The sequence below is a fragment of the Bufo gargarizans genome, chromosome 3 (genome assembly GCF_014858855.1).
Source record: "Bufo gargarizans isolate SCDJY-AF-19 chromosome 3, ASM1485885v1, whole genome shotgun sequence".
NCBI classification, from domain to species: Eukaryota; Metazoa; Chordata; class Amphibia; order Anura; family Bufonidae; genus Bufo; species Bufo gargarizans.
Genome location: NC_058082.1, coordinates 293,704,690 through 293,726,615, shown reverse-complemented (window position 1 = coordinate 293,726,615; position 21,926 = coordinate 293,704,690). Strand labels below are relative to the sequence as shown.

Genomic DNA, 21,926 nt, shown 5'->3' with positions numbered 1-21,926 from the left:
CATTGTAGGTAGAAAATGATCATTTTAACACACACTCGTTAACCTACCAGAATTGCAGAAGCCACAGCAGTGATGTTGGTTATAGAATACTGTAGTGACAAGCCGTCGACCTTTTTTGCTACATGCCTCAAAATCAATCCATGAACTATAGCCCCCACTATAAAATTAAGATGCCCAATCACAATTAGTCCCAGACCCTGTTTCATCAGAACTTTTCCAAATAGCTTGTTATCCATGGCCTCTGTGGAAAGAGAGAGAAGTATTATTTCAAATATGAAGGAGGCTACATAATAGACATTTCATACCCAGTTCTTATATTTAAAGAGATATTTTTATCAGAAAGGAGTATTTTTAAACTTCAATGGGAGACATTTTTTTATCAGAAAAGTGGCATCAAAAGGCTGCAAATTTTGGCGCATGACATACCAAAATTTGAGCCTCTCTCGCCACTTTTCCTAAAATTGGGCAGAGTGTAGTAGGGAGTGAGTGGTGCAAGCCAGGCATAGATTGAAGCAGAAATCTAGACCAGCTCCCTTGTTGGTGTAATTTCTGTTTTTGAGCACAGACCTGCACAGAGGCGCCACAATTATTAAGAGGTATGCACCTCATGATAATTGTAGCACATAGGACACCAGTTAAGGTCAGCATGTAATCACTGCCGCATCTGCCATTAGATGTTTGGAGGAGCAGTAGTTTACCGCGAGGCATGGGAGCTGGTGTCCCCCATCTCCGCTGTTTAATCTCATAGGCCATAGGCAACTAGGCCTTAAGACTATGAGGCATTTTTATCGAGCAGGAGGTCACAATGGCATCACAGGAACCTCCTGCATCGGGTCTTAGGCAGTGCGATCATGCAGTCACGAATGCCTGCCCCACTATGACACAGCACAAGAGATCATGGTAATGTCATCGCAACTGCCTGCACCAGAATGTATGAACTTAGGCTACAGTCTTGAAGAAGCCTGTGGCCTACATCATAGAAAGCAGCAAGGAGCAGGTGTCAGGTGAGTATTTTGAGATATATATCTTGGCACTACATTACGGGGGAATTATAATACGGGGACACTATGAGGTGGCATTATGAATACTGAGGCCACTGCTGGGGGAATTATAACTCCAGGAGTACTACAGGAGGAGCATTATAAATACTGGGGGCACTACAGGGGGAGACATTATAACTACAAGAGGCATTATAACTACTGGGGCACTATAGGAATGGAATTATAAACACTACAGAGGGGAGCATTAAACCTACAGGAGGCACTCCAGTTAAAACTACTCTGGGCACCACATTGGAGCGTTATAACTACTGGCATTACATGAGAAGCATTATAATAATATAATTTGAGAGGGCTCCTGCATAACGGAAACCAGACAGATCCGTTATGCTGCCCATAGACGTCTATTATGACGGAATGCAAAACGGTATGCCTCTTAAAGGCATTCCATTATGCATTTTGTCATAGAATTTTGTTATGGCCCGTGGTAACAAAATCCATATGGGAATTGTAATAAAATCCGAGCCCTGAACTCGAAGTTGCAAAACACAAGTTTGCTCATCCCTATTGGAAATCGGCAGCACCTTTACACAGGCAGATTATTCCTAATGAATGTTTGTGTAAAAGGGCCCTTAGAAACATCTGTATAGACTTTCTCAAGTTACAACAGAGGACAGCCCAATGATTTGCACTGGTGATTTCTGCAGTCCCTCTCTAACATAGCAGTAAAACAGTCTGAACAAGGCCCGTGTGACACTGTCACTGTGTCTGTTAATCACGTACATAACCTTTAGATGGTTCCATACAAATACCATTTGAATAGCATCCCACCTAGAGACTGAAACAGACACTGAAAAGAATTGATGAAGGGGTGCAATGCGCTTACAGCTATTATTCCACCTTATAATGAAAGAGTATTGCCTTACCAGGGGGTAAAGCCCTCTGGGTGTAGGCTTGTGGTGGTAGGTGTTTCACAGCAGAACAAAGTATTTACTTTTTCTTAAAAGAAAATTGTGGTTTACTAATTACCCACAAACTTCAGCGATCACATGGAAACATGATAGGATCTGTGCAAAAAAAAAGCTAGACTTCATTGCCAGATATTTGCATATATCACTTAGCCCAATCTTTTGGATTATTGGGCAAGTCTGCACAGCACATTGACAGCTGTAACTACCCAGGCCATCCCAAAAAGGGAAGAGTTGTGATACCCTGCCTAGCTGACCAATTATACAACATTTAACTGTTTTGGAGGGAAGGGATCTGAAACTAAATACATTTTGTCTATGTAACCTATCACTCCAAGGGCTGTAGTACACTGCCTGATGTTTGGTGATGGATAATGACACATTCATCAGAGCTCATTTGCATCAGGACAATGTAAACTGAATGTGGAAGGAACATGGCCAGGAGAATTACATATTCTTGGCACTACAGTGGGGGTTATCATCTGCTAGGGGCATCAAGGGGGAGCATTACATTTCCTTGGCACTACAGTGTGGGTCATTGTCTACTAGGGGCACTAAGGGGGCATTATATATTCTTGGCAGTACAGTGGGGGTTATTAACTACTAGGGGCACCAAGGGCAGCACTATATGTTCTTGGCACTACAGTGGGGGGTCATTATCTACTGGGGCCAACATTTCATGCCCTTGTTACTACAGGGAGGGCATTATACAGTCCTGATCAAAAATTTAAGACCACTTGAAAAATAGCAAAAAATCATATTTAGCATGGCTGGATCTTAACAAGGTTCCAAGTAGAGCTTCAACATGCAACAAGAAGAAATGGGAGTTAGACAAAACATTTTTTGAGCATTCAATTTAATGAAAACAACGAATAAACTGAAACAGGCTGTTTTTCAGCTGATCAAAAGTTTAGGACCACACCTCCCCAAAAAAAAACGAAACCCCCCAAAACAGAAATCCTACTTCCAAACATGAACTCAGTAATGAGTAGCTCCACCGTTATTGTTTATCACTTCAAAAATTTGTTTCGGCATGCTTGATGCAAGCGTGTCCATGAGGTGAGTGGGAACATTTCTCCAAGTGGAAGACGGCCGCACGAAGGCCATCTACTGTCTGGAACTGTTGTCTATTTTTGTGCCATCCATCACCAAAGGTTCTCAATTGGTTTTAGATCAGGGGAACACGCAGGATGGGCTAAAAGAGTGATGTAATTCTCCTGGAAGAAGTCCCTTGTCCTGTGGGCATTGTGTACTGTAGCGTTGTCCTGTTGAAAAACCCAGTCGTTACCACACAGACGAGGGCCCTCAGTCATGAGGAATGCTCTCTGCAACATCTGGACATAGCCAGCGGCTGTTTGACGCCCCTGCACTTCTTGAAGCTCCATTGTTCCACTGAAGGAAAAAGCCCCCCAGACCATTATGGCACCCCCTCCACTGTGGCACGTAGAAAACATCTCAGGTGGGATCTTGTCATACCAGTAACGTTGGAAACCATCAGGACCATCAAGGTAAAAAAAATTCTCATCAGAGAATAAAACTTTCTTCCACCTTTGAATGTCCCATCTCTTGCAAAGTCTAAACAAGCAGTTCTGTAGCGTTCAAGGAGGCGAGGTCTTTGAAGACGTTTTTTTGTTTTTGAAGCCCTTCAGTCTCAGATGCCGTCTGATTGTTATGGGGCTGCAGTCAGCACCATGAAGGGCCTTAATTTGGGTCGAGGATCGTCCAGTGTCTTGACGGACAGCCAATTGGATCCTCCACTTTAATTTTTTGTTCCATAACCCTCAGGATCATTTAAGAATTTCCAAATTACTGTCTTACTGCGTCCCACCTTAGCACCGATGACACGCTGCGAGAGACCCTGCTTATGCAGTTCAACAACCCGACCACGTGCAAAAAGGGAGAGTTTTTTTGCCTTTGCCATCACAACGTGTGACTACCAGACAGAAAATGACAATGAATCCACATCTTTGCACAGATTTGGCCTTTTAAAGGCATGTGGTCCTAAAATTTGGATCAGCTGAAAAACAGCCTGTTTCAGTTTAATCGTTATTTTCAATTAATTGAATGCTCAAAAAATGTTTTGTCTCACGCTCATTTCTTCTTGTTGCATGTTGAAGCTCTACTTGGAACCTTGTTAAGATCCAACCATGTAAAAAAATTTTTGCCACTTTTCAAGTGGTCTTAAACTTTTGATCAGCACTATAGGAGGGCCGTATCTACTGGCATTACAGGGGGATCATTATCTATCTGCATTACAGGGGGAGCATTATCTATATATATATATATATATATATATATATAAACGGGCATTACGGGGCCATACATATACTGGCACTATGGACGGGGGAAGACAGAGGAGCATTTTATACTGGAACTAGGGGGGAGCATTATATATATATATATATATATATATATATATATAGGCACTACAGGGGAGTTTTAACTGCAAGGGGCAGTAGAACTACAGGGGGCACTGCAGGAGGGGCTTTATAAATACTGGGGCACCATGGTTATATTACTACTGGGGTAACTGTAGGGGCATTGTTATTGGACACAACATGTAGGCATTGCTACTAATGGGGCACTCTTGGGGAGTATAATCACTCTTTGGGGGCACTATTACTAATGAGGGAAGTCTTGGAGCACTATTAATATAGGGGGACTATCTGTATGGCACTATTATTTCTGACAGTATAGTGTCTGTGGGCATGGGGAAACAGTATTGGGAGTAGCAGCAGGATGACAGTGGCCTGTATAAATCTAGGGGCTGATCTGGGGCCTGTATACATTTGAAATCTGAGTTGCAAAATCTGAAACCGTCCCCCATGTGCCATATAGTAATCCTGGTGTCTTCTTATGTGGCAGAGGGGGCTGCACACCCCTGGCCAAAAATGTCTGGCTCTGGACCAAATGGAGAAGAAATAGAAAGGGAACAACTAAAATCCGTGAAGACGTCACCTGCAAGTCAGTAGATCTGCCCTTCACGGCTTCTTTTAAATGTGTTTTAATATACAGTACAGACCAAAAGTTTGGACACACCTTCTCATTCAAAGAGTTTTCTTAATTTTCATGACTATGAAAATTGTAGATTCACACTGAAGGCATCAAAACTATGAATTAACACATGTGGAATTATATACATAACAAAAAAGTGTGAAACAACTGAAAATATGTCATATTCTAGGTTCTTTAAAGTAGCCACCTTTTGCTTTGATTACTGCTTTGCACACTCTTGGCATTCTCTTGATGAGCTTCAAGAGGTAGTCACATGAAATGGTTAATAATTGGGATTTCTTGCCTTATAAATGGGGTTGGGAGCATCAGTTGCGTTGTAGAGATGTCAGGTGGATACACAGCTGATAGTCCTACTGAATAGACTGTTAGAATTTGTATTATGGCAAGAAAAAAGCAGCTAAGTAAAGAAAAACGAGTGGCCATCATTACTTTAAGAAATGAAGGTCAGTCAGTCCGAAAAATTGGGAAAACTTCGAAAGTGTCCCCAAGTGCAGTCACAGAAACCATCAAGCGCTACAAAGAAACTGGCTCACATGCGGACCGCCCCAGGAATGGAAGACCAAGAGTCACCTCTGCAGCGGAGGATAAGTTCATCCGAGTCACCAGCCTCAGAAATCGCAGGTTAACAGCAGCTCAGATTAGAGACCAGGTCAATGCCACACAGGGTTCTAGCAGCAGACACATCTCTAGAAAAACTGTTAAGAGGAGACTGTGTGAATCAGGCATTCATGGTAGAATATCTGCTAGGAAACCACTGCTAAGGACAGGCAACAAGCAGAAGAGACTTGTTTGGGCTAAAGAACACAAGGAATGGACATTAGACCAGTGGAAATCTGTGCTTTGGTCTGATGAGTCCAAATTTGAGATCTTTGGTTCCAACCACCGTGTCTTTGTGCGACGCAGAAAAGGTGAACGGATGGACTCTACATGCCTGGTTCCCACATGAAGCATGGAGGAGGAGGTGTGATGGTGTGGGGGTGCTTTGCTGGTGACACTGTTGGGGATTTATTCAAAATTGAAGGCATACTGAACCAGCATGGCTACCACAGCATCTTGCAGCGGCATGCTATTCCATCCAGTTTGCGTTTAGTTGGACCATCATTTATTTTTCAACAGGACAATGACCCCAAACACACCTCCAGGCTGTGTAAGGGCTATTTGACCATGAAGGAGAGTGATGGGGTGCTGCACCAGATGACCTGGGCTCCACAGTCACCAGACCTGAACCCAATCGAGATGGTTTGGGGTGAGCTGGACCGCAGAGTGAAGGCAAAAGGGCCAACAAGTGCTAAGCATCTCTGGGAACTCCTTCAAGACTGTTGGAAGACCATTTCAGGTGACTACCTCTTGAAGCTCATCAAAAGAATGCCAAGAGTGTGCAAAGCAGTAATCAAAGCAAAAGGTGGCTACTTGGAAGAACCTAGAATATGACATATTTTCAGTTGTTTCACACTTTTTTTGTTATGTTTTTAATTCTGCATGTGTTTATTCATAGTTTTGATGCCTTCAGTGTGAATCTACAATTTTCATAGTCATGAAAATAAAGAAAACTCTTTGAATGAGAAGGTGTGCCCAAACTTTTGGTCTGTACTGTATTTACCGTATTCTTCCTTCCCAACACACACACAGATACCTCATGCCCTCTCTTATTCTCATCTATTAACACTTTCTCTGCTTCTCCTTACTGCTGGTGATATCTCTCCAAATCCAGGGCCCCCTCAGCAAATCTCCACTATCACCTCTACGTCCCAGTACAAATCTCCTTCTACAAATTTCTGCAACCCCTTAAACCTGATAACCATTCCTCTGACCCCTGCTCCTTTGGTTCCTATTGGAGGAGCATTATGGAATGCACTCTCTGTCGGTAACAAACTGTCCTACATTCATGATCTTTTCATCTCTCAAAAACTTTCCTGTCTGGGTCTCACAGAAACATGGCTGACACCCTCTGACACCTCCTCCCTTGCTGCACTCTCATATAGTGGATTTCATTTCACTCACACCCCCCGCCCTGGCTGCAAACATGGTGGAGGAGTTGGTCTTCTCCTATCGGACACCTGCTCCTACAGCCCAACTCCACTGCCACCCTCCATTACGCTCACTTAATTTGAAGTACGCTCTGTTCGCATCTACTCTCTCTCCAACCTTCAAGTAGCCCCCAGGCCCAGCCACCATCTTTCTTGACTACTTTAACACCTGGCTACTACACTTTCTTTCTGCCGACATCCCCACTATAATCATGGGTGACTTCAACATCCCTATTGACACCTGCCACTCATCCACCTCTAAACTCCTATCACTCTCTTCTTCCTTCGGTCTCTCACAGTGGTCTTAAGCTCCCACCCACAGAGATGGTCACACTCTGGACTCTGGATCTTATCTTTACCCGCCTCTGCTCCCTATCTAACCTTTCTAATTCGCCTCTCCCCCTATCCGACAACAACCTACTCACCTTCTCTTCATTGGTCTCTTCTGCTGCTCCCCCGGTCCACACACTAGCACCCCCCCCCCTTCCCCCACAGGAACCTTAAACATCTCGACTTTCACTTCCTGTCTGACTCTCTAATGCCACTCTCTACCATCTGTTCCCTCATAGACAGGGACCTCTCTCCTTCTGTACCAGTTTGTAACTCATCTTGTTTATGCTTAGTGCAATTGAACCGTACAGCGCTATGGAATAAATGGCGCTTTAATAATAAATAATAATAATATTACAGGCTATAGCTACTAGAGATGGGTCGTTGATCCAGGATGTTATTCTGATTCCCTGATTGGAGTCGGGAAGGAATTTTTTCCCCTAAAGTGAGGAAAATTGGCTTCTACCTCACAGGTGTTTTTTGCCTTCCTCTGGATCAACTTGCAGGATAACAGGCTGAACTGGATTGACAGATGTCTGTTTACAGCCTTATAAACTATGTTAAGGATGGGGGGTGTGAGCAGAAGCCGGAGGGAGAAGTTGAATGGTTCTTCAGCTCTGCCAAGGATTATTAAATCCAGTGCAATGTACCTATTTAAAAGGCTCATAGTGACATTAAACGGGCCAATAATATCTGAGGACGCCCTCGGCTATATCTTGAGCCAACTTCGGCAGCCATCGGCTACACTTGGCAGGGGTTACAGTTTGGGCCTACCAAAACGTGGGACGACCGCACCCTACAATTTCTGTTGAGACACAAGGCCAGATACTTGAGCAAGGCCGGATACTTGGTTATGGCCACAGCTGCAGGGCAGATAGGAGATGGCAGGGAAGGGAGCTGCTGCACATGCGTGTCTAAGTACACTCACAGTCGCCCACTGCTTCTGGATTGCAGGGTGGTCATAACCATGGAAACGAGAAGTTTATAATGTGTTGGGAAAATGTTAAATTTTCTCAGTGTTTTCTAGAATATACTTTATTGTAATTACTTGATGTATGCGTGTAACATCCCAGAGTATGTCACTAAAACTCTGTCACCCAGCTACATTATGTTAAAGTGTAAATGTGTTATCATCTTGCGTAATCTGACATTACATTTGCCTTATCTGGATTTTCTATGACTGTTATATGTAAATTGCTGTAATTATTTATGTACACCAGCAGATAATCTATAGGACAGTTTAGTATATCTAGGCTGAAATAGTCCATTCCAGGCTAGCTCCCCCCTTCCTGAGGAGGAGTGGAATCTTCCCACTTCCTACCTTATAGGGAGGAAGGAAACGTTAGTCAGTGTACCAGCCACCCCTGTTGGGGTAGGTTGTGTGAGTAGGAGCTCCCAGAATCAGGGATCCCAACCCTGGATCCAACCTCGGCTGAGGTTCAGGATCCATCTTCCCAGCCTGAGTCATCTACCTCAGCTGGACGACCAGAGAAGCAGCATCCACAGAACAATAGATCTCCAGGAAGAAGACATCATACCCTGCGAGCTGTCCTGTGAGTACAATTCCCAAGTTCAGGAGAAGCCAAATACCTCCTCAGCTAGTCAGGCCCATACCAAGCAGAATACAGACAGAGCAGAAGACTAATACCTGCCAGATCCATAGGCGTATGTACCAGATGCAGAATATATATAAATTCCTGCCACATATTGCCAAAACCTGCTGGGACCCAAGACTATTGCTGTAACTTGTATGGATTCAAAGCTGCATTAAGTAAAGACGAGTTGGACGATATTCCCTGTCTGGATCTTAATTATTCCATCAAAACTCCTATTAACAACACTCATTTTGTTGCATGTGAGCCAGGATACAGGAGTACAGCCATACCAAGGTAGGAGACACCGTTGACACTATACAGAGACATTATTCCCCCCTCTGGCATTCCTCACCTGGTATATGAGCTATACTATCCTAAAGGGCCCTGCTATAGTACCTGCGCAAGCTGCAACTGGCGTCACAAACTTATACACATATAAAACTCACCCACTGCATAGCAACCCCACTGACCCAGTGTCCTGCTCATTGCATGTGCAGGGGCCTGGTCTATGCAATAAAGAGGTCAAAGGCCCTGGAGACATAGATCACTGCCACCCTGAAACTAGAGACAAGCATAACAGTGGACAACCCAAACAGATCTTGTTCTCAGGCACTTTTTTGATAAATTGCCCCCAATGTCTGTAGCTTTTTCCATATGTCTTTCAATGGGAATATGTTGTTAAAAACTAGTTCAAACCAGTTTCACTGTGCCTTAAAGGGGTTGGCCACTCTCCATGTATTTTCTGCAACTGTGTGGGAGGCAGGGAAAAAGGATATTTCCTAATATATGTATTTAAGTAGATATGCCTATTTTTTCAACAATCTGAAGCCACGCCCCCTGAGCCCCGCTGTGGTGTACAGCCAGTCCATCCATGGCTGCACGCTACATGTAGAAGCTCCGTCCATGCCTACTGTGTAAATGAGCATGTGCTGCTTTTCCACATCGCATTGCAGCGCATGTCCAGTCTGCCCCTGCCATAGCATGCCTAGCTTGCCACAGAGTGCACGGAGGAAAGGTTCTGATCTCCACAGTTCGTGACTGTGGAGATCAGAACCTTCTAAAATGTAGATATAATGTGCCTCCATATTTTATAAGCCGGCGGGAAGACCGGGCCCGCGGCACCGCCTCCTAGCTAATTTATTCACTTCACTTGCCTCTGTGTAATCTCGCACAGGCTCACTGGCAGAGGCATCGTCGAGCGAAGTGCGCATGCGCCGTCTTCCAATGCACCTCGATCTACGATGCCTCTGCCAGTGCTTCTCTGCAATTACACAGAGGCAAGTGAAGTGAATAAATTAGAAGAGAATCCCCGCCCCGTCTATCTTCCGAACTGTCTCCCGTCTGCTAGCCTGGCCTCCCAGCTCCTAGCCCCGCCTCCCAGCTCCGCCTCCTGCCTTCTAGCTCCGCCTCCCGTCTGCTAGCTCCACCACGCATGATTCCTCTGGATTGCCACAACCCCACCAGTAATGAAGTAAGTGACGTGAGGACAGTGCAGAGGTGTATGTGTGTGGAGGAGGGGGGGGGGGTCACTCAGCTTTCCTAGGCTATTCCTCTGCACATATGCCATTCAGAACAGGAGGAAAGCTGGGTGCTATTATGTAATGTGACTCAGCTTTCCTGATGTCCTGCATGGTAGGTGGGAGTTGTGTTACTCAGCTTTCTAAGACTATTCCCATGTGCCATGCAGGACAGCAGAAAAGCTGGGGGCTATTACATCATGCAATGTCACTCAGATTTCCTGCAAGGCTTAAATGCATATAGTAAGAACATGGAAAGGCAGGGGGAGGGGTTCACTCAGCTTTCCCAGACTCATGTCTTTGCACATGTGCCATGCAGGATAGCGAGTAATATCACTGTCTCCCAGCTGTCCTGCATGACACAGAGGATGGGGGAAGGGGGGCACTCACTTCCTGACACTTTTCTCATGTCTCTACGCATATGCTATGCTGGACAGCAGGAAAGTTGGGTGGTATTACATCATGTAATGCCCCATATTCTTGTCAAAATATGCTGAACACCGCCGGAACCTACCAGATCCCATTCACTATAATGGGTCTGTTGGGTTCCGGTATGAGTACTGGCATTTTGTAGAACAAAAAGCATGCATTAATCACGTTATAGGAGGATGTGCGCAGATGTTCCCAGCATCTGCGCACATCTGCCCTTAGTGGCCCACAGGGGCTCATGTAGGCCCCTGTGGGATATATGTGATCCCTTTTAATATATGTAGGGGCTTGTGCCCCCTTATCTGTGCCCCCTTATATATATGAATGTGGCCCCTTATATATCCCCCTTAGAATGTATGATTAATGTATACATGTGTATGGATGTGTACGGAATGCTAGGTGCAGCAGGCGGGAGATCTAAGGCGTCTCCCGCCTGTCTGCAGCGCGTCCCCGATGTGCTGGCCGGCGCAGTGACGTCATATCACCTGGTGGGCGGCTCGGCGCAGGAGTGCGGGCCGCCGGGGATAAATAACCGGCGGCCCCGGCACTCAGGAGTTAGGGTCTGGGCCCCCCCACGTGGAGGAGAGTGCGTCCTGCGCTCAGGAAAAGGTGGCCGACCGGACCCCCCCCTCCCTGATACCCCCTCACAGAGAAGTGAGCGCAGGCAGCCACCCAGGCTGCTGCGCTAATAGTTAGGAGTCGGGACCCCCCCCCTTGGAGGAGAGCGCAATCGGCGCTACAGCGCGCCCCCCCCCCCCCCCCCCTCTGGCTCAAGGACCCACGACCGGACCTCCACCTGATAGGAGAGCGCGTCCTGCACTCCACGGAGAAGGACCGGATCAGACCCCCTGGACGAACGAGCATGAGTATCACCCCCTTATTCCCTGCTCCCACTAGCGCTGTGCCCCTGATTTCCTTAACCCTCCCTGCTGTGTTTCACCCTGATAATCCCCTTGTTAACCCCTGATGGACCCTGGTCCCTGTGAACCCTGGAACACTATCACCCCTGGTCCTGCCCATGATTTAACCCCTACATTTGTGTCCCTGATGTGCACCCTGGGCCCGGATTAACCCTTGCCCTGATGTGCACCCTGGGCCCTGATTAACCCTTGCTTTATTGGTATCCCTATTACTGTGCCTTGTTTGTACCCCTGATCCTATGTCACTGGTTTACCCTTGTCCCTGATTGTATTTGTGGTTTACTTACACCCCTGTAAGACCACCGTTAACCCTCGTCGTATCCCGCAGGGACAGTGAGTAGCCAGGCGGGTGGGTTGTTAATATTACTTGTATGTGTGAACTGTATAGTTAGTTTATGGGTGGAATTGGGAACGTGTAGTGTAGTTGAGTACTGTATATTTAGTGCTGTATTGTTAGTGTATTGCGTGCGTAGTGTATTGTAAGTAATAAATACTGTGTTACTTGTACCTATCTGTGTAACGTGTAGTTATTGGCGATAGTTAGTTCAGTAAGGCGCATGCAGTTAGCGTAGTGATTAGTGGAAAGCATAGCGAAAGTATTGTGTAATTGTAATATAAAGGCATAAATAGGCGGAGTCATCACTAGACGGCTCCTCCTATTTAGGAATATTAATTATTGATATTTGCATAATATTGGTGATTAATAGTCCCCCTTTACAGTCTCCATATGTCAACATTTATCCTTTAAACAAGTAAACTCTGTGTTCATTAATGGCATATTGCTAGGATATGTCATCAGTCAGATAGGTGCGGTTCCCAGCAAACAGGGCCCCCAAAGTAAAGTAAAGTGCACAGCACAAGCACAGCGTGTTCCCCCTTCATTGCTACGAAAGTTCTGAAAATAGCGAAGCGAGTGTGTCCAGCTATTTTTGGAAGTTCCATAGTGGTGAATGGATAGTGCACTGTGCAAATATGCCTACCATTCAGTGAACGGTGGTGAACGGAAGGTGAAATGCGCTGCTGCTCTCACTTCAGGAGTCGCGTTGTAGAGGTGGGAGAGCGTCTGAGATATGGGACCCACAACTATCTGACACTAATGGAGTATCCTAACAATATGCCATCAATGTCGCAGATGGGAATAGCCCTTTAATGTCTTTTTACACATCAGGCAAATGAGTGTTCACAAGTTCCCAATCATAGCCCAGTGTAAACAGGGTGACAAGTAGCCAACAAATGAGCAATCACTCGTTTTTCAGCTGATTGGATCTTTTGTGCAAGCAGAAAATTGCTCATCTCCCCAAGTAAACATGTGCTGCTAACATAATGCAAATGATTGTAGAAACGATTGTTTGTCACCCATGCAGCGTCCATCAGCCATTATGAAGGCCCTTTAAATGAGTGCTGATCATCTTTTTTTATATTTCTGGCGCTCGTTATGTCCCCTCATCAGGACGTATAAATCACCCTTAGGCTTTGCTCATACTACTAGGGTCCATTCTTTAAGATTTCCAAGCCTTTCCTTTGGAAACTTTGTCATTTTTTATTGGTTGGGAGGATAAGTAATGGACAAAAATCTACCATATGATTTAAATTAACCCACTAACACAAAATTGCACCTGACCTCGCTCTTGAATTCACATTACTGCCTATTGTCATTTTGCTATTTTTCCCTGCTTGCGTATGTTAACTGTATTTTTATGATCATAGCAGTTTACATTTTTGTAAATGGACATCTGAGATATTTGATTTTATTGCTAAAAGGATGTAGTGCAGCTGGTAGCTGACTGTCAGATAAGCGTGGGGTGACAGGTTACTATGTAGTGAGCCATCTGCGGAAGGTACAGGGTCCCACTCATACCTAACGTTAAATAAACAGTTTGTAATTATTAACAAGATCTGTATATGCAAGGTCGTATTGTATTTTTATGCTTCATTTTTATTTTTGTGACTATATAGGATTACAGAGGAATTGCTGTGGCAATGCATCATTGCACTTCATGAATTTAGAATGTTTTTTATAAGAAAAAAAAATGCTTTACAATATTTAGTATAATTAATATTCCCTCATTAAAATGAACAGAGTTAAAGGATATAATTCACTTTTATGGCGGGTTCTCCAGACATGGTCTCAATTATATCATTTCATTTTACGGTGATTTCACGTGGCCATTGTTACGGATCAGTGAGTGTGGAACCACTGTCCTCCTAACTGGTTTGGCTTTAGGCTAATAACCCTAAGGGTGTTATTCCGGCACTCCCCTAGTAATCACTTTTTAATCCTTGTAGAGGGATCTTGACTTTGTTGCAGGGAAGCAATCAGACCGCTACCTCTTAGGAAATTATAGTTAGCAGCTGACTGACTGGGTCAGGGACTCTGGTGCAAGCATCAGAGCCTCTAAGCACAGAAAATACACCAAAAATGCACAAAATCAAAGGTGCAATAGGAACAGTCACTAATATTGAATCTGTGGTTTTTGGCAATAGGATGGCTGGGACACAGGGAAACCAAACCACAATCGCAGAAGCAGTCTGGACAGTCTCTAAGGCTGGGTTCACACCTGAGCGTAGGAACGCGATGTACAACGCTCAACAGGCAAAAACCAATGTTTCCCTATGGGCATGGTTCTCACCTGAGCGTTTTACAGCGCGCACGAACGCGCTGTAAAACGCCCTACACCCCAAGAAGTACAGGAGCTTATAGAAAACGCTCAGGTATGAACCCAGCTGGAGCTGTAGACATTGCCAACACTGATCTGGAGACACTAGAAATGCTTGCGGGTGGGGTAGTGGCGGATGCAGGAACAAGGCAAGCCGGAAACAAACCTTTAGCACAGACAGGGCAGACAGACTAAGAGAACCAAAGCACGGACTTAAACTGAAAACTGAACTGTGAGGATTGGAGTACACAGGCAGGATGGGTACATGGCAGGAACACAGACGGGACACAGGCTGGATAACGCAGGATTAATGCAAGAGAATCGCAGAAGCACAAAGTCTTCACCTTTGCTGGTCACAGGGAGCCTTAAGCTCATGCACCCTCTACCTGGGGACCCTCAGCAATTGGCTGGGGAAGAATTTGCAAATGTGTGCACTGGCAATAGAGAGTAGTTTGCAGAGGACGCTGGGCGGTATTCTGAGTAACAGGACAGCGGCGGGCAGGGACCACTGACCTAAAAGCCATAATAAGGCACCACATGGTTTAGACCACCTTAATATACAGTACTTCTAACATGCCCAGCATAAACACTCCTAACAGATTACACAAACAAACGTGATAATAACAATGTCTTCTAGAGCTGAAGTTTAATAAGGACAATGAGAATGTTCTAAGGTGAGTCCAAGACCCTGAGAGGTATCCACATCCACTTTATACTACGTAGCACTGATTACTCTTTAGGACCAGTGTTCTTATCTGATAAAACCAGCAGGATCAGTCTTTGTCTGAAGACAATTACAAACCAGTAAGAATGAGAAAACATCTAGATTTTGGAGAAGCAATTGTTCAGCATCAATTATTCTGTAAACCAAAAAATACTTACAGTATATTACTGTGATATCACTGAGTAATTGATAGGTGCTATATCCTATTCACAGCTCACATTGTATATCCAGAAGTATCAACCAACAATGCCTAATGTTGACCAATGTGTCTCTGTACAACCTCCTTAAACATTACCATAGTTCTACACATCACATGCGAACCCCCTAAGAGGAGCATACTCTAAATATTTGTGTGGGAGGGCAGAAGACAAAGTATGGACATAGTATACCAACAGGTTGTATTAAGTGAAAAAAGGCAACTTACTGGGTCCACACATGGTTGCTTTGTAGTCATGTAGCTTTCCTATGTTCTCTCTCTTTTAGTCTCTGTTCCCTGATGGTACAGTTCCTTTCCTGGGATCCACCTTGGGGCGGCTCTGCCTTTAAACCAGTTTGACTAGTTTTAACTCCACCTACGTTGTGCTCATGTGACTACTGTACATAGTATGTGGATCTTCTGAATGACATGCTGCCTTGTGAGATAATGTAGTCATCGCTCATCATTTAATATATAGAACTGTATCACTGTAATAGGAATAGTGTTCAAATATGGACTACAGATGTTCTGCTGTGTTTTTAAGTACACCGAACAGAGGTGTGACAAAGCTCCTGGACCCCAAAGCTCAGCCTTTAATAGAACCCCCTCCCACACCAGGGGAAACTAGTACAGTACTAGGTGTACACAGTGGAGTGACATTATCGTGACCACCAGCTAATATCCAGTGTGCAGCAGGGACAGCAGCTAGACGGGCTGGGAGTGACCCAGAGGATAGATCATCAGTTTAAAAGAACTGCAGAACCCCTTTAAGTGTCCCTCTTTTTGAACTGGGAAATATATATGCATGAAAAAAACTTACAAAACTTACTAAACTATTCCAGAAACTATGGGGGTCATTTTCTATCCACAAATACACCCATATATGCGTATTTCTGGCGCAGATTGCGGTGCAAAGGTTATTTGCATCACAATCTGCAACTTTTCCCTGCTCACGCCAGGTCTAGAAAAGTGGGTGTGGTGTGAACAGGGAAGGGGCTGTCTCATTCATCATTTTCTATTCCTGTTTTAGGCATAGAAAATGGTCCCCAATGCACAGCAACGTCCATGCAGCTGCCGCAGACAGATCTAGACCCATTCAACTTGCATGCACTACTTTTTTGTGCTGCGGAGGCATGGACAGAAAACCCACGGAAGCACTCTGTAGTGCTTCCGTGGGCTTCCGTTCCATGCCACCTGTCTGCATCTACCGGATTGCAGACTTATTGAAGTAAATGGGTCCGTGATCCGTGATGTGGGATGCACACGGCCGGTGCCCGTGTATTGCGGACCCGCCACATGCAGGCCGCAAAGTTATGTGGAGGTCGGCGCTTCTTCATAACTTCAGCGGATCCCACCGCCAGTTATAGGGTTTATTAAGACCGGCGTCTTAATAGATGACCCTTGAGACAGGTTGGTAGTGGGAGTCTCTCTAGTGGGAGTCCACAGCTCCAGTCCACTACAGATATTCCCTTTAGCTGAGGAGATCACAGGGGAGGTCAGCTGGGCTACAATGAAGGAGGAATAAGACACCCTCTGTGTATGACTGCGGAGAGGAAGTGACCCTACAGAAAGGGTTGGAGCTGGAGACCATGGGCCAGATTTATCATTAGCTCAAGTCAAAATAATGGAGTGAAAAAGTCGCAAAATTTTGGCGCAATCGTTAAAACTGCGCAAAAATGTGTGACTTTTATTGGCTCTGCCCTATGCTCGCCAGTTTTCAGAAAGTGGGCGTGTTTTCTTATGTAAATGAATCTCTAGACAGATTAACTATTGCGAAAATTTAAAAAGTTTTACTCCCGTGAGGACCATGCTTATCTTATGCAACTTTTTAATACAACATGCGACTTTTTCGTAAAGACGTGCAACTTTTGTAAAGCCACTTACTGAAGGATAAACTGCTACCGCCAAACCACATTTATCACAGTATTGAAGGACCATTAATAAATCTGACTTAGCCAAAAGTGACTTTGGACATATGTAAAAGTGGAGTAAGATGTAAGCGTAATGATAAATCTGGCCCTATGTGTGTAAACTGTTTTTTTTAGGTGAGTCAGGGAGAAGACCTCTGTATTAGCTAGAGCCCAGATGGACAGGTGTTTGTTTTGGTTTATGTTTGTGATGGTGTTGAAGTGTCAGAATAAAGCACCATTTGGACTTGAACCCCATTGTCAGAGGATAAATCTGTGATTGTGACCCCCTGAGAGAGAGCGATCCCTTACAATAGTTATACTTGGGAGATGCCGACGTCATACTAGCATGGTCCATATCACTACTGTATGTACAAGAAGGATAACTGATACCAACTGTACATATATAATTATATACAGGAGGTGCCCAGGTTATACCAACATGGTCCATATCACTATATACAAGAAGATGTATAACTTATACCAGCTGTGCATATATCATTATACATAGGAAATGCCCATGTTATACCAGCATGGTCCATATCACTATATACAATATGTATAACTTATACCAGCATTGTCCATGTCAGCAGTGTCAGATTGGGATGCCTAGGGCCCACCAGTAAAATTTATTTTAGGGGCCCACCCTACGGATACATTCAAATATTACCTGCTCACACAGAAGCAAGATGCTACCAGATGATGGTCCCTGCAGCAATTTTGAGAAGGTCTTGGGGAAAAGAACACACTGGCTAGCTTTCCTCTATACCTAGAAGTCATCTCAGCTCTGATCATGTCTATAATAAACTGGGTAGTTTTTTTTTGATAATCTATCAAGTCTTTTGATATGAACATAGGCTGGTTGAGGTGCTGTACATTGAATATATGTAAGTAGTGCAGTAAGTCTACTGTGTAATGTGCCACTTGTGCAGGTGGAGGGAGACTAGGGGCGCACCTTGCTCAGGGCCCCACCGGGGGATTCACCTGTACCCCTGTGGGCCAGTCCGAGTCTGACTATGATCAGTGACTGCAGCTTAGCTTCATTGTGTATAGGAGGTCCTGTACATTGAATATATGTATGTAGTGCAGTAAGTCTACTGTGTTATGTGTCACTTGTGCAGGGGGTGGGAGACTAGGGGCACACCTTGCTCAGGGGCCCACCGGGGAATTCACCTATACCCCTGTGGGCCAGTCCGAGTCTGACTATGATCAGTGACTGCAGCTTAGCTGCATTGTGTATAAGAGGTCCAGTCTCCATATAAACTTGGTCTGTTGTTCTATATCTATCAGATGATAGGGACCTCATTCATGAGAAGACCTTGTGTCTTCATTGGCTACATTGATGATTTGTGATTTCTCTGCTTCTTAATATTTATGGTGTTTTCTGTATAACTTGGACACAGCAGTATCCACTGGTCACCACTGGAAATAAAAACAGCCTGGGGTTAAGAAGACAATTGCAGAAGATCGGATCACCAGAGATCTGAGACAAAATGAGGCGCAGAATAAACCATCTACTGATCTTCACCAGTGACCCCTGCTAGAAGGTTTTGGTCTTAAGAACCCAAAATCCCTAAATAAGGTAAGATCCTTGTTATAGGAGTCTTAAAATGTAATGTGATTTATGACAGACAGGAGCTCATAATAATAACAGACATGATGCCAAGTTCTGGAGACACCAGAGTGATGACACAGAATAATTTAGGGTTTAGATTCTCCACGAAGATGAGCAGAGCAGTGGCCTCTAGTAGAAAGTCATCCAAATCACCTGATACATGGCATATAAGTATGGAAAAATTCTAACTGCCTGCAGTCACCAATAGGGGGAGCTCCCATTGACCTTGATAAGTAGATCACCTTGAGCAATGGCTCACAGAATTTTAACTATGGAAGTGTGTAAGAAAGTAGGAGTTTTGGTGATTTGTATCAGGAAAACTGAACTTCAAACACTATAAAAAATATATGTAAATAAATCAGCCCACAATTATAAGGTGTATTCTGTGTATGTTGGATACAGCAGTGGGTCCCAGAACAAGAATAACAGCTATAACAGTCAATGGTATCACTGTTAGAAACATGGGGACAAGTTTAATAAAGTTAAAGGAATTACAATGACCCACAGTGACCAGGAGTAAATTGTGTGTCACTTATATGTAATTTTCCACTGCTCCATGTTCAGTCATAATTAGTTATAATTTGGAATGGGTTTTTAGGTGCCTTGGAGGCAGGGTCCCTAGTGTTCGTGACACCAGCACCGTTAGGTGCAAAGGAAGCTTGTAGAAAGGATGAGGAGTCAATGGTTGAAAACAATGGAACATTTACTTGAATCCCTTGTCTCAGAATAGTCAGTACAGTTCATTCACCTGGCAAAGATGATAATCCCAATAATATCTCCACTGTAATCCTTATAACAGGCTTGGTAATTGTAGCTTGCAGAATTTCCTTGCTAACAGGTGGGATAGGTTCTTTCTTATATCTGTCTACACTATGTTCACACTTTAGCAACCAGGTACTGGATATAATAACTTCTCACTTGTTATAAGCAATCCACAGGGCGGTCTCCCTAATGGCAGGCAAAATCCTTCTGCTCCATTATTTGTGCAGGATGCTTGTATATACTCTGATCCACGATGTCCAAAGAGGCATGTGGCAATTGACAACTTTGCGCATTAGTCGTCTGGTTGTGTCCAAGTGCTTTTAGGCTTCTCCCAGTCACTGGTGCTTGTGGAGCCCACGAGCTAAGGCTGCTTCTATCTCCACTAGACTCACTCTATCAAGGTAATGACTCTCTGATCAGTGCTAGGCAGCTGTAATCCTGGTCTCTCTGCTCCCTCTAATGACTAAAATGGCAGCTACATCTTAGACAATTCTTGTTCCTCACCTCCAGCAACTTACTACTTTTTTTTCACTCTCCCTGATTAACCTAACTTCCTTTTTTTGTTATATCTAAGTGATGCTAGCACCACCTAGGGGTGAATAGTTGAAATTACACCCTAACAGCCTGTTATTGGAATATACAGGGTACATACACTAATACATTACGATAGCATATGCCAAAGTTTAAAGTGCCCACACATATAAAGGAGTGGGACACTGCATCTGTACTTGGCTATGTCCAGCAGTCCCATAGAGAGTGAACAGAGTAGCTATGTGCACGCTTGACCTGCCACTTTATTCATAGGGGACACAGGATCCAGTGGTGGTCCCAGATATTCTGTGGATAGGGAAAAGTTTTGTATTGACCGAAACTATCTCCGGACCACATACCCATTGAAATTAACTGCAACAAATATGGATGTAACATAGACCACATCCATATTTTTTAGTGGATCTGCGATTTGCAGACGGCACAATGGATATGGTTATGTGCATGAGGCCTTATAAAGATCCTATTGCAAAAAAAATTAAAAAAAATTTAAGAGGTACAGTCAGCGGTGCACCTCCAACGGAGGCAGACCACGCAGCGGCTTTGGTGCCCCTGGAGGAAGGGGGCCCGGTCTTAGACAAAAGGCCCTGGCTCCAAATTACACTTAAAGGGGTTGTCCGGGTTCAGAGCTGAACCCGGACATACCCTTATTTTCACCCCGGCAGCATCCCTGAGCCTAGCATCGGAGCATCTCATGCTCCGATGCGCTCCTCTGCCCTGCGCTAAATCGCGCAGGGCACGGGCTCTTTTGTTTTCAATAACACACTGCCAGGCGGTAACTTCCGCCCGGCAGTGTGTTCGGTGACGTCACCGGCTCTGAGGGGCGGGCTTTAGCTCTGCCGTAGCCATTTTACTGGCTAGGGCAGAGCTAAATCCCGCCCTTCAGTGCCAGTGACGTCACCGGGGTTCCTGTCAGCCCCATGGAGAGCCCCGGTAAGTCACCGGAACTCCTAAAAATGCCTTTGCCCTGCGCGATTTAGCGCAGGGCAAAGGAGAGCATCGGAGCATGAACTGCTCCGATGCTCATGTCAGGGGGGCTGCCGGGGTGAAAATGGAGGGATGTCCGGGTTCAGCTCTGAACCTGGAAACCCCTTTAATTTTTGCTCCTGTTTTGAGTCCCTGTTCGGGGCGCTAAAGCTCTGCTTTCCAGCTTCCTCTGTCCTGTCCTCTGGGCCCCCCTTTACTTAGCACATCATCAGTGGCTAGCGCTGTACCCGCTTGATTTCTGACTTCTTGACTGCTCTAATATTAGGGGTGGGAGATATGGCCTAAAATCTATATTGCGATATAATTTTAAGCATGTGCGATATGCGATATATATCGCAATATATTGTTTTCTATATATGGGGGGGTTTAGAGCTCTATTAGGGTGAATAGTACTTTGCACTTTCCCTGCTGCCCTGTGCTTTGTGCACACAACAGCAGGGAGCTGACCATGGCAGCCAGCCTCTCATGTGCCCCCCAGCCTCTCATGTGCCCCCAGCATCTGATCCGCCCCCCAGCCTCTGATCAGCCCCCCAGCCTCTCCCTCTTATCAGCCCCCTCTGGTAACTCAAACCCACCCCTCCCTCCCCAGTATTAATCATTGGTGGCAGTGGCCACAGGGTCCCCCTCCCCCCCCATCATTGGTGGCAGTGGGCAGTTCTGATCCGAGTCCCAGCAGTGTAATGCTGGGGCTCCGATCGGTTACCATGGCAGCCAGGAGTCACGCTACTGA

The 21,926-nt window shown here is 45.0% G+C and overlaps 1 protein-coding gene across 1 annotated transcript in view; it reads right to left on the bottom strand.

Moving 5' to 3' along the window:
* TMEM54 (transmembrane protein 54) overlaps nucleotides 1–15,710 on the bottom strand; it is a 30,344-nt gene extending 14,634 nt beyond the window's left edge. The window contains exons 1-2 of the mRNA XM_044287257.1: nucleotides 15,605–15,710; nucleotides 48–241 (exon numbers count right to left, since the gene is read on the bottom strand). Of these exons, the coding sequence (XP_044143192.1) occupies nucleotides 48–241; nucleotides 15,605–15,617 (207 nt within the window). The 5' untranslated portion in view covers nucleotides 15,618–15,710. The remainder of the gene's footprint in view (nucleotides 1–47; nucleotides 242–15,604) is intronic.
* Between the last annotated feature and the right edge of the window lie 6,216 nt (nucleotides 15,711–21,926).